The 13,683-nt window shown below is 39.7% G+C and overlaps 1 protein-coding gene across 2 annotated transcripts in view; it reads right to left on the minus strand.

The window, feature by feature from the left end:
* The window catches only part of Kdm5b (lysine demethylase 5B), an 87,736-nt gene that overhangs the window by 40,896 nt on the left and 33,157 nt on the right, over positions 1-13,683 (minus strand). For both annotated transcript variants that reach the window (XM_004625360.3, XM_023708050.1), the window contains exons 5-8: positions 9,930-10,064; positions 5,498-5,594; positions 3,279-3,388; positions 524-682 (exon numbers count right to left, since the gene is read on the minus strand). In XM_004625360.3, the coding sequence (XP_004625417.1) occupies positions 524-682; positions 3,279-3,388; positions 5,498-5,594; positions 9,930-10,064 (501 nt within the window). The remainder of the gene's footprint in view (positions 1-523; positions 683-3,278; positions 3,389-5,497; positions 5,595-9,929; positions 10,065-13,683) is intronic.

Raw genomic sequence — 13,683 nt, forward strand, 5'->3', positions numbered from 1 at the left:
CTGGGGGATTGAACAGCGGTCCCTGTGCTTTGCTAAGCTTGTTCTAAGTAGGTGTTTTAGACCACTGAGCCATCTCACCAGCACCATAGTTTAAGAATTCTTGCTGGCTGGGCATGGTAGAGCACACCTGAGAGGCTGTGGCAGGAGGATTACTGTGAGACCAGTCGAGGCTACAAAGTGAGCTCAGGGCCAGCCTAAACTGCATAGAGACCTTGTCAAAAAAGATGATGATGAAGAAAAAAAAAAACAAAAAAACAAAAAAAACCCACCTTGCAAAGAGCATTTTTCCAATGAATTAAAAAAAAAAAAAAAAAAAAAAAAAAAAGAGCCACAAAACAATAGCATGTATTAAAAAACTTTTCTGCCTCTCAGCTACCTCTAGGACCTATTTTTTACTCAGGTCCAGCCCAGTTTTGCTCATTGGCTTCATTATTACCCACTGCCAAATCTACAACCACCAGGCAAAGGGAAATGCTTTGAAGGAAATTTTCTAATGCTACTAACCTCTGTCATTACTTCTTACCTGAGCCAAACACTTAGGACACCTCCAGTCTCCCTTGGGTACATCATGGAGAGGGGGGATCAAGCAAAAGGTATGGTAACTGTCATCACAGCCATCACATAAGAGAAGCCGGTCCTCATCATTGCCACTGCCACACAGGAGACAGACATACAGGTCTACCTGTAGAAATGAAATGCATAGAGAACAATGGAATGTGAGCACCTACTTGATACTGTAAAATTCTAAGAATCAAATGGGTCTAAAACATGACCTAGTCTCTGTGATGCTTCAAAAAGTTCACCATCTACAAGGAATATTACAACAATGCACATTATCTCTGACTCTAACTTTAGAGTCTTAGCTTTCTCAGTTGTTATGTATAACACATTTATGACACGGCCATAATTCTTTTTCTTTGGTACCAGGAAGCGAACCCAGGACCTTGTGTTTCCCAGGCATGCTCTTGAGCAACCAAGTTACATTCCCCAACAAAGTAATCCACGTCTTGTTGCCAGGTGGCTGTGAACCATTGGTTGTACATTTATGACTGTCCCACTGGGAAGCATGGACAGTCCTATAAGGTTGTACAAGCTGCTCAAAGGCACAGTCATGCACACATGTACTTGCTGCTGGGGGTTAAGCCAGGGAAATGTCTTGTTAAAAACAGCTTTTCATACTTTACAGATAGGCTTCTTCCCCCCGCCTCCCCGCCCCCAACTGGGGACTGAACTCAGTCCCTTGCGCTTGCCAGGGAAGCACTTATTCAACAGAGCTATCTCCCCAGCCCTACTGACAGACTTCTACAAGAATAAAGTATAGGGCTGGGGAGATGGCTCAGTAGAATAAGCACTTCCCTGGCAAATGCAAGGGCCTGAGTTCAATCCCTGGTTCTGCAAAAAAAAAAAAAAAAAAAAAAATCAAAGAATAAAGTGTAGGTAAATTACTAATCTAACTAAGAGTAGAATTTAAGAACAAAAATTTAGCTTTGCCATATATAAAAGGAAATAATTAATTTAACATTAATTGCATACCACAGGCCACCACTCTGAATTCTAAATAAGGGGTCATGGCTAAGAAATTTTCCAAACATGCAGTAATAAAGCATGGTTATTTACCTGATACGGGTTGAACTGTGTATTTCCCTAAAATTCATATTCTGAAGGCCTACCCCTCAGTACCTCACAATTCTTTAAAGAATTAAGATAAAATAGGTAATTAGGGAAGGCCAACCCCACTATCATGGGTGTCCTTATAAAGAGATTAGGACATAGATGCAGATGTAGACATAGGTTACAAAGTAAAGACTGGGGCCAGGGAGATGGCTCAGAGTAAGTGCTTCCCTGGAAAGTGTAAGGGCCTGAGTTCAATCCCCAGTTCCGAAAAAAAAAAAGTAAAGACTATGTGGAAACATGAAGAAGACAGCATCTACAGCCAAGGAGAAAGAAGCCAGTCTTAGAAGGTAACCCTGTCAACACCTTTATCTGAGACTTCCCAGACCACAAAACGGCAAAGAAATTTCTGTTATTGAGTGAACCAACTTATGGTACTTTCTTGTGCAATCCCCAGTAAACATACTGCCCTCCAAAACAGCTGAAAATTCAGCTGACATCGAGTTCTACCTTTACTGTAGAAAATAAAAACCTGGACTCTACCATTTTCTGGTTATCTGTGCTTGCACACGTGTGCATGAGTGTGGTGTGAGAAGAGCAGAGATGATACCTATAAAGAATATATTCAATCAGGGGCTGGTGAGATGGATCAGTGGTCTAAAGCACCTACTTAGAACAAGCTTTAGCAAAACCCAGGGACCACAGTTCGATCCCCCAGCACCACATGCCAGCCAGCCCGCCCCCTCGTGGGCTGAGCTGGCCACACACACACACACACACACACACACACACAAATAAATAAAATTTAAAAAAAAAAGAATATATTCAATCAGAATTACTTAATTCCATGAGGAAAAGAGGTGGGGTGGAGGTGGGAGGAAAGAGGACTAAGATGTGTTATATCAAGCAATCACAACAAATGAAATCATTATGCACTAATCTTTAAGGAAAAAAAAAGCAAAAGCAAAATAAACCTTTTAATTCTGAGCTAATTCTCAGAAGGGACAGGAAAGATGAAGGTGGGTCACAAACTTTACTTATAATCAAAGTTTCCAACAGTGCCAATTCTGCCACTTCCTCAGATCTAATGCCTCCTTTTCTTTCCTTCCTATTTCCTTTTTCATCCTTCATTTTCCTGTTCTTTGCTAACTGGGTAGTTCAAAAATACAGTTGTGTTGGTTTGGGTTTTTTGGTTTGAGGTCAAAATGACTATGTAGTAGTTCAAGCTGGCCTTGAATATGCTGTTATCCTAGCCTAGTCTCAAACTCCTAGCAATCCTGCCTCAACCTCTCGAGAGCAATGGTTATAGCCAAGTGCCACCATACCTAGCTTGTGTTGGTTTTTTTTATGCAGCTCAGGTGGGCTACTGACTTATGAACAACTCTATGCAAGACACTAATCACTACTCTGCTAAGCTGTACTGCAGAAAATAAGACATCAATGCCCTGTCCCAGATGTTACTACCATTTTCAAAATGTAGTCACAGGTTTCCTCCTTCATAAACTGATAATACCTACAAACATCTTTTTCTACTGCTGCCAGACACTTTAAGTTAACCAGTCGTCAGTAAGGCATCAAAGTATAATCCTGGGGTCAAAGGAAGTGAAACAAAGGTAGGAATGAGGAAAAAACAAATAGGGAAAGGAAAAAAAGAGAAGTCAACTCACAGCATTGGTGGCTTTTTTCGATCGACTCTTGGGTTTTTCCTTCTCACTTTCTACAATATAATCTTTCTTCTCAAGGGGTTCTTGTTTGATGTTACTTTTCATTTCCCTCTCTGCAGGAGGCAATCCAAAGTCAGTTCATTTTGCACTGTGGTCTGCTTCCTCCCTCATCTCATCACTTCCCTTCCAAAGCACACACTGTATACAAACCTAATTTCTTTTTATTTATTTTATATTATTTTGATACAGGGTCTCGCTATGCAGTTTGTTCTCAGTGATAGTAAGTCTCCTGTTTCAGCCTCCCCAGCACTGAGACTACAGGTGTGCACCACCAGGCCAGGTTCCCGGGGCCTGCACAGCATGTAGTACCAATGATCGAACTCGGGACCTTGTGCTTGCCAGGCAGGCACTTATGCCACCGAGCTATATCCCCAGCCCTATAAACCTAATTTCACACTTGTCTTCATTTTAGTAATAGCAGCACCCAGTGTCAATGCTATTTTCTAATAGAAGGCAAAATTGAACTTCAATTTCAAGAGGTGATATTTACATGTTACTTAGGTTTACATGCTTTCAAAACAAGAGCTAACATACAGTTTTCCTAAGACCAAGACACAGTATATGCTGATGGAATCATGATGATGACCAAAAGCCTAACAGTTCAACAATTGAACCTCTTCCACATTACAAAAGTGACTTTCTCGTCAACTTTTTGGTCTCCAACTTCCTGGTTCCAGTGATTTGACATTGTAGCTAAAATTGGTCAAATTCTGGTTATTAACTACTGTGTCATAATAAATGCTGCTATAAATTTAATCCTTCATGAGAAACCCATTTCAAATATTTAAAAAACTGGCATTAAAAAACAAGAATAATGAATAATCAAGGGCTGGGTAGATGGCTTAGTGAAATAAGTGCTTCCCTGGTAAGTGCAAGGGTCTGAGTTTAATCCCTGGTTCCTCAAAAAAAAAAAAAAAGGGCAAATAAATAATCAAGTTCTGAAAAGAAGAACAAGTTTTTGTTTGTTTTTTGTAGGGAAGCACTTATTCTACTGAGCCATCTCCCCAGCCCAGCATTTTTAAAAATTGAACAATTAAAATCTCTGCCGTCATTCAATAGGTGGTTGATCCAGGATTCAGTTTTACATGCATTATTACTTTCCATTAAACTGTACTGCCTTTCCATTAACTTACTAACTTTTAAGAGCTAGTTTCAATGATTCTTGAGACAGGGTCTCACTACAGCTCAGACTCATAGTGATCGTCCTGTTTGCAGCGTCCCCAGCACTGCTATTACAGGTGTGCAACACCACACCCAGACTTAGTCACTGGCTCAGCACACTCCTGGGATGGGGATGGCACGATGCGGGATGAGGGATTAAACCTGGGTCCCTGTGCTTGCCAAAGCAGGCATTTAGTCCATGGAACTATCTCATTGTCCCTTCAATGATTCTTCTTTTACATGTGCTTCTTATTTATTTACTTATTTACTGTTTTTTTGAGACATAATCCCACTAGGCAGTTCAGGCTGGCTGTGAGCTCACTTTGTAGCCCAGGATGGTCTTGAACTTGTAATGATCCTCCTGCCTCAGCCTCCTGAGTCCTGAGATTACAGGCACGCACCACCATGCCTGGCTACATGCCCCCTATTTAGCATATAGGACTTCTAAGAGAATCCCAAATCTATCCATCAGTGACCTACTAAAACTCAGATTTATAATCTCTCAAATCTATGAGTTGGCCAAGGGCACCTATACTTTCAGATCACCTTTCCATATTGAATGCACTGGACTAAATTTCAAAGAAAATGATTACATCTGAGAAATTCACCTACATTCCCAATAAGTGTATCTTATGAGAACAATGATTATCAATACATAAGTTACTTCTCAAAGCCCAACTCAATAAGTACTACATAATAATTACTCTAATATCTACTCAATATAACAAATATTTAGTGCTTTTGGGGGGGGGGACAATACAGGGTCTCACTACAAGTAGATCAGACTTTTAGTGATCCTCCTGTTTTCAGTCTCCCAAGCACTGGGATTATAGGCATGCAACACCACACCCAGTCTCAATCACAGTCTCAACATGCCCAGGGACAGGGCCAGCATGGCACATCAGGGTTCACTGTGCTCTGCCAAAACAGGTGCTTTAGTCTGCTGAGCTATCTGGCCATCCCTTATTTTTTCTTTCTTATTCAGGGATAAATTCTCTTACCATTTTCACATTTGGGAGTTGGACAACCCATTCGACGTCGTAGATTATGAGTTCTGGCTTCTGTAGTATCTTCTGGTTCTATTTTAATATTCATAGTCTAAAAAAAAGGTCATATATATGAATGCTTTCTGTAACAAGAAGAAAGTATTCATTTAGCACATACATCCCATTTTTCTTGCCACTTTCTAGAGCAGTTCCGGGAGTTATCTTTACAAGGTTTGACTAAACATAAACATATGGTGAATTCTGCTGCTGGGTATCATCCAATAAGGGAAAGCAAGCTGGTAACACATCATGGTGTGTTCTCACCTACCTTATTAACTAGATCTGATACTCTAGGATTTCTGATTCTATCCCCAAAGTCAAAATGACTAGAAGGGTATGAGCGATGAAAGGATTCAGGACATCTAAGCAGCCACAACAGCTTAACTGGAGACATTCAGGAAAAGGACTACCAGAACTAAAGATATTCCTTGTTTTACTGATCTACTTTTTTTTTCCCCCTTGTTTTGTTCTTTTGATACAGGGTCTCACTACACAGTTCCAACTCATAGCGATCATCCTGTCTCAGCCTCCCTAGTGCTGAGATTACAGGTGTGTGCCACCAAGCCCAGTTCCAGTTCTGGGGCTGGCACAGCATGGCATCCAGTAGGAATCAGGGATGGAACTTAAGACCTTGAGCTTGCCAGGCAAGGTGCTTATGCCGCGGAGTTATCTCCCCAGCTCAACTTACCTATTTATTAACAACTGTTCAGCCTTACAACAGAGGCAGCACCCTATTCTAATTTACAAATCACCCCTTACACTTATGAACTGTCTTTTTTGGTATATTTTTTTACATCTTGTTTATACAGCCTCAAGTTTTTTGTATAGTACAACTTATTTATACAGTACTGCAATTTTTGCTGACTGTACTAGAGTACTGTAGTCTCATGTTATACAATAAATTATAGCATGCAATAAGTTATGATGATAAGACAGTCATCAATTTTTTGCTGAATTCACGCACCTGTATTATTTAGATGCCAATGGAATACCCATTTCTGACAGGACTAAACAAAAAAAGGGGATACAAAGGAAGGACCATTTTGTATCTATATATGCAGAATGGTTAGGATAGATATACAGCTACTTTTGCATAATTCAATGAGAAGAAAAATTTGTACTAATAGTGATTGGACAGGACATCCTCTCTGCATTTTGTACTATGGATAACCACTAAGAAAATAACAATGTACAATGTATTAATTATTGAAACTGTCTTATTTAAAAAAAAAAAGTCATCAAGTAGGAGTTTGCTTTGACCATTTCTTTGTTCTGACTACTATAATGTACATACTACATATAATTTCTCATTTAGCAACCAGTTCAACTCTGGTCAATAAATGAAGAATGTCTGGGGCTGTTGTTAAGACAGCTCAGCAGTCTAAGAACCTGCCTGGCAAGTGCAAAGATTTGGGTTCAATGCCCAAAACCACATGCCATGCTGGCCCTAGCCCCAGCACAGCTCCCACCCCAGGTGCACTGTGCCCGGCCACCGAATCCAGGCATGGTGGCGCACACCTGTAATCCCAGTGCTGAGGAGGCTGAAAACAGGAGCATCACTAGGAATCCGAACTGTGTAGTAGGACTCTGTACCAAATTACCAAATAAATTTTTAGAAAAAAATTTTTAAAAGAATGTTTCTACTTCAAAAGTGGCAAGAATGATTGGCTGTGCAAATGAATAGAGGGAGAGTACTTAAAGAAGAACTTGTAGTGTGCTTTTACTGGAAATTAAATAATAGGCCAGATATAGTGGCACACATCTGTAATCCCAGCACTCAAGAGGCTTAATTAAGCATGAACTTAAGCATTGCTGTAGTCTAGACTACATAGTGAGTAAAAGGGCAACCTGAAATTCACAGCTTGAGCCTGTATCAAAAAACAGAACAAAAATCAATATGTTTTTTGACGACACCTCATAGGCTGAAAAATGGGGGGGGGGGGATCAAAGAATTGGAAACAAATTTTAAGTACTAGTAACCCAAAATGAGAACTCTTCTCCCTTTACCTTTAAGTTTCTCACCTCTCATCTATTCCTGATCCTTTATTCAACTCTCACGAGGCTAAATCCCAAGCAGTTACTTAATAAATGCCCACACTCCTAACATCTCTCAACTTAAAAATTCCCTTCTTGAGGATATATAAACCTGTCTCAGTCTCCACTATTGTTTCTTAAAGTGTTGATGTATGTTGGAAAACTAAAAGGTTTTGTGCTAACAATGGCATGTTGTAGAACTATGTATCACTCTGCCTGTGTTCATTCATGAATATTTTAAGATGTCCCTAGCTAAAAGAATTTCCCCCAGGAGTGTTACTATCACTACACCACTGGGTAGCATCAAGGCCAACTCTGGCATTCATAGCATTAGGGTATGCATTAAATATGTATTTAAAGCTCACCAAATAAGCTCAAGAAGAAATTATTCTTTTTTTTTTTTTTAAATATTTATTTATTTATTTATTTATTTATTTTTGTGTGTGTGGCCAGCTCAGCCCACCAGGGGGCGGGGCTGGCTGGCATGTGGTGCTGGGGGATTGAACCGCAGTCCCTGTGTTTTGCTTAGTTTAGCTTGTTCTAAGTAGGTGCTTTAGACCACTGAGCCATCTCACCAGCCCAAGAAATTATTCTTGAGGGAGGTTTCCCCTTCTATCCTTCTCTTGGATAGGAGCTTTGTTTCCCGCAATAAATATATTCTGCTCTTATTAAAAAAAAAAAAAAAAAAAAATTCTTACACTCATTATCCTTAAACATGCTTATGGATTTCATATTTTCCATTTTTTTTCTTTTTTGGTGGAACTGGGAATTGAACTCAGGCCCTTGCGCTTGCCAGGGAAGCGCTTATTCCACTGAGCCATCTCCCTGGCCCCCTGGACTTCATGTTTTCCTATTCTGGGCAGTTTCCTTAATTCATAAAAATGGGTTCATTACATTATCTCCAACTTATCAAAATGAAAAACAGTTGTTACTTATAAAACAGCTCACTTTCATATTTGTCAATAATTATTACTTTTTAACATATATGATACAGGGTCTCACTATACAGTTCAGGCTCACAGTGATCCTCCTGTTTCAGCCTCCTGAGCATTGGGATTACAGGTATGCTCCACTACGTCTAGTCTCAGTGGCCATTCAGCATACCTGGGGTGCAGGGCCAACATGGCATGTGGTGCTGGGGCTCCAACCTGGTCCCTGTGCTTGCCTAAGCAGGCACTGAGTCCACTGACCTATCTCACCAGCCCTTGTCAATAATTACTGAATAGGGGTTTGATACCCTGCACCATGTGCTCCACTGGCTCCAACCCTGGAAGCACTAAGCCAGCCATGAGACCAGGCGTGGTGGAGCACGCCTGTAATTGCAACGCGCACATGAGGGGCTGAAAAACAAGAGGATCACTATGGGTCCAACCTGCATAGGGAGACCCAGTACCAGATAGATAGACAAACAGACAGACAGACAGACAGACAGACAGACAGATTTTTTTTTTTTAAAAAAAAAAAAGGGCCAAGGAGATAGCTCAGTAGAATAGATGATTGCTTGGCAAGTGCAAGGTCCTGAGTTCAATCCCTGGTATAAATAAATAAATAAGAAAGAAAGAAATCCACCCTCTTCACATTTCTATATAGTAACAAAATAACTGGGAAGGGCAACCTGTTTGGGCCACTCGTCTGTCCCTCTGTTGGACAGGAGCTTTCTTTCTCCAAGTAAATATATTCTGCTTAAAAATAATAATAATAAATAATAAAATAAAATTGGGAAAATAATCTTTGTCCTGGGGAAACTTTTGAGCAGAAAAATCTTAAAACAATCTTACCAATTTTCACTCCTAGAGCTGGGGATATAGCTCAGCAGCTTAAGCACCTGCCTGGCAAGTGCAAGGTCCTGAGTTCAATCCCCAATTCCACATTCTTTCACTCCTTATTTTCCTCATGCCATTTTTATTTCATCTTGCTACTACATGCTTCCCAATTTCTCTTTTAACATAAATATCTGCCAGTGATTCCATTCCTCTTTTCAATAAGATGGAAAAAAAATAACTTTCACTGTATTTTAGTCTATTAAAAACTCCTTTAACTTTACATATTCCACCTTTCATGGTCAATGAACATCACCTAATTTTGTGAGGTTTACAGGCAATCCAAAAAGGAACACTAGAGCACCAATTATTCCTGAGGCTTTGACCGGTAACAAAGAAGCAGTGTTCTATCAAGGCCATATCAATTCCTTATCCCTTTGCTGGCATGGTTTCCCCACCACGCTCACCCTTTGTGAGATGAACAAGGTTTAAATCTATGGATGAGCATATGCATGTGGGATAGCTTCTGTGACAGCCAGGCTGTGGCATTAGAGCTCAACAATGTCTTCTCAGCCACCTTATGAAGGTCTCACCTCCGCTCTCATACGTTTTGCTCGTCGGGCTGGGGGACACGTTTCTGAGGGTTGCACAGACTGCCTCTGTGGAATATCGTGGGGTTTGTACTCTTTGTCCTTGGTATCTGTGGTCAGGTTGGGCTTCTGGAGACACTAAAAATAAAACACAATTGTACTGATAAATTTCCTTTTTTAATCTTCAAATGTCAGTTTTACGAACATCTTAGTTTATGTAGATAACAAAACTGATTTAAAAAAATTTTTTTAAAGTTAAAGACAAACACAAGTCTGTAATACCACACACACACACACACACACACACACACACACACACACACACAGTGTCTCCCCCCTCTCCTTTTGGTTTTTTTGAGTCAAGGTTTCACTATGTAGTTCAGGCTGGCTTTAAACTTCCTACAGAGTCCACACTGACCTTTACTCTCCTGCCTAATCCTCCTGAGTACTGGGATTATAGGCATGTGCCAGCACACCTAAGAATTTTTCTTATAGATGAATGGTGGTCCTTTAATTTATTGCATCACTGATCTCCATCAGGTTACAAGAAGCCAAAGCAGCCTCAAGGCACTCCCAATGAGCCCCTGGCTATTTATTACCTGTGGTTGCAACAGTCAACTAACTGAAGACCCAATTGTTAGAAAAACCCCTTATAAGTATCAAAATAGTTTTCCACATTAAAGACATTTCATATTTTTTGAAAGTGAATAAAGAGAATCCAACAAATTTTCTAGATCTAGGGCTGGCCAAATAGCTCAGCAGATTAAAGCACTCTAGGGGCCGGGGAGATAGCTCAGTACAATAAGTGCATGCCTGAGTTCAATCCCTGGTTCTGCAAATAAATAAATAAATAAATAAATAGGGCCAGGGGATTGATCCCTGGGCCTGCCCTGCTGGCCCCACCCCTGGGGCACACTGAGATGGCAATTGAGACTGGGCGTGGTAGCACATGCCTGTAATCCCAGCTCTTGGGAGACTGTAAACAGATGGATCACTATGAGTACTATGAGTCTGATCTAGTAGTAAGGTCTGAACACTCCGTAGACCCTTCCCTAAAATATATATAAAAAACAAAAAAAATTTCTTCTAGATCTTACAATACTGTAGTTTGAGATATAACTAGCAAAATTATTATCAAACATGTCACCTGAATTGAGAAGTCATTTTACTAAAGTATCCTTCCTTATCCAGTTTTCCATTTACTTCAGCTTATTTTTTACAGTATGACTCATTAAAGCACATATTATAGGTAGTCCACAACAAAAGCTAGTTCAAACTGTCTCTATTTGCTTTTTACTTTTTATTTCTAAACTGACTGAAAAATGTTATTTAATGTCAATATAATATATCACAACAATATATTGCCACTAAAGCTAATATTTATTTCAAGTAAAGGGCTGTGGAGTAGCTCAGTGGTCTAAGTGCCTGCCTGGCAAGCACGAGAACCTGGGTTCACTACATGCCATGCCGAGTACGGACGTGCACACCTGCCATCCCAGCACTGGGGAGGGAAAGTGAGACAGGAGGATCAATAAGAGTTCAAGCTGTGTAGTGAGACCCTGTGTCAAATAAATAAATAAATATTTTTTAAAAAAATTTGAAGTACATACTCCTCTTTCCTAAGAGGACTCACAAATGAGATGCATTTTTTAAAGTGGGTTCCAAAATGTAAATATCTAGTGTGGACTGGCATTAGCTACACATAAATAATGAACTTCCAGAACTACTGGCACTTTAAACAATTGAAATGTCCTTTAACTGAAAGAAAAAAGAAAATGTGGTATTTATCCTCAGTCAGTATGCTGTTCTGCCCTGAAGGATAAATTTGATTCATTTTAGGAAATGGATCCATCCTTTTATTTATCTTTTTTGGGCGGGGGGCAGCTCAGCCCACCCCAATGGCAGGGCTAATGCAGTATGTGGTGCCAGGGATCAAACTGTGGTACCCTGCACCTACCTAAGCTTGCCCAAGCAGGGGATTTAGACCACTGAGCTATCTTGCCAGCCCTATCTCACTAGTCTTAATGGTTTCATATCTATGGTCAGCTTGGTCCTGTAAGGATTTTAAAGATCTGGTAAAATCAACCTCAACAGCTTTTTAATAAGTATATGAAGAGCTTTATTATTTTGTTTTAAGCCATAACTCAAAATGTGTATCAACATGTTGGATTTATAGCTAATGCTATCACATGCAGACTCTAATCTTTACTTGAGAAACTGAGATTTTATTATTCTTTTTTGGGCCCGTATTATTCTTTTTTTTTTGGATACTAACGTTTGAACTTGGGACCCCGCACTTGCCAAGCAGGTGCGTATGCTGCTATCTCCCCAGTCATAGATGTATTTCTTTGTTTTTTTAAACTGAGAATTATAAGTGATTAATATCATCACATGATAATCAAATTGTCCCACAGAGACAGACCAGTCCCCTAAGACATTTAGAAAATATGGTGATGCAATACTGAGACCTGTTCCATTATGTCCTTTTCACAGCTCAACTTTTATCAAGTTTCCAAAACTGAATTTATGCTCGATTACTTAGTTGTGCACCATTTTTTTTTTCTTCATCCCTAACTACACTTTTCCCAAAACACTAATTTAAGAAAAACACTCTGGGTGTGGTGGCACACACCTGTAATCCCAGCACTCAGGAGGCTAAGGCAGGACAATCACTCAAATTTGAGGCCAGCGTGGGCTAGACAGAGTTCAAGGCCAGCCTGAACTACACACTAAAACCCTGTCTCAAAAAGACTAACTAACTAACTAACTAAATAAATAAATAAATCAGAATGGGTAGAGGGACTGGCTTTGTGGCTCAGTAGTGAAGCAATGTTTAATATGCACAAGGCTGTGGCCTCAATCAACCGGACACACAGACATGGACACACCCAAATCAAACATAAATGCAAACAGGAAAAACCAAGGTCCAGCTATAAAAATAAAATGCCTAGTCAGGTATTGTGATACACACCTATAATTCCAGGCTTATGGGGGGCGGGGGGCGCACACTGAGACAGGATGTCAAACCCAGCCTGAGCAATTTTAGCAAGATTCTGTCTCAAAATAAAAACTTACTTAAAGGGGTAAAGGTGGGGGGCCTGTGAATATAGCTTAGTGCACAGGCCCTGAGTTCAATCCCCAATACTTCAAAGAAAAAACAAAAATGCCTCCAGCATTAGAAAGCATGTTTTCAACATTGTTCAATGAAAAAACATAGGCTACAATGCTACGTATGAAGAGAACTCTGTAATTTGCATACAGAAGTACCTTTAAGAGATATAATGGATGAAAGAATTAGGACAAGTTTAATTTCATTTTATTATTTTTATTAAACTTTCTGCAATGAATATCCATCAGTACTTAGAATATATTTGGCACATAGTAGGTACCTCAACAAATTCTTAACTGTGTTACAGATGCAATACTTGCAAAGGTTAGCTTTAAATATTCCTTTCAGGCTGTTTATGCTATATAAACACTTAAGCTCTTTTCAACTATAACAAACACTACACTGCCAAGTATAGACAACACGTTTCTAAAATGTTCAACTCACAGAGCAAATAACACTGTCTCTCCTTATTCACTGTAACCACCGTACTTGGAAGAGCTCAAGAGAAAAAATGAATCTATATGGACATGTATCCAGGTCTGACTATTACAAGCATAAAGGTGCCACATTTATTATTTGAAACAATGTCACTCATAGGTGCCCTAACCATTCATGTAATGTACATTAAAAAAAAAAAAAAAAAAAAAA

Source organism: Octodon degus, unplaced genomic scaffold (assembly GCF_000260255.1).
Source record: "Octodon degus isolate 3935 unplaced genomic scaffold, OctDeg1.0 scaffold00009, whole genome shotgun sequence".
NCBI classification, from domain to species: Eukaryota; Metazoa; Chordata; class Mammalia; order Rodentia; family Octodontidae; genus Octodon; species Octodon degus.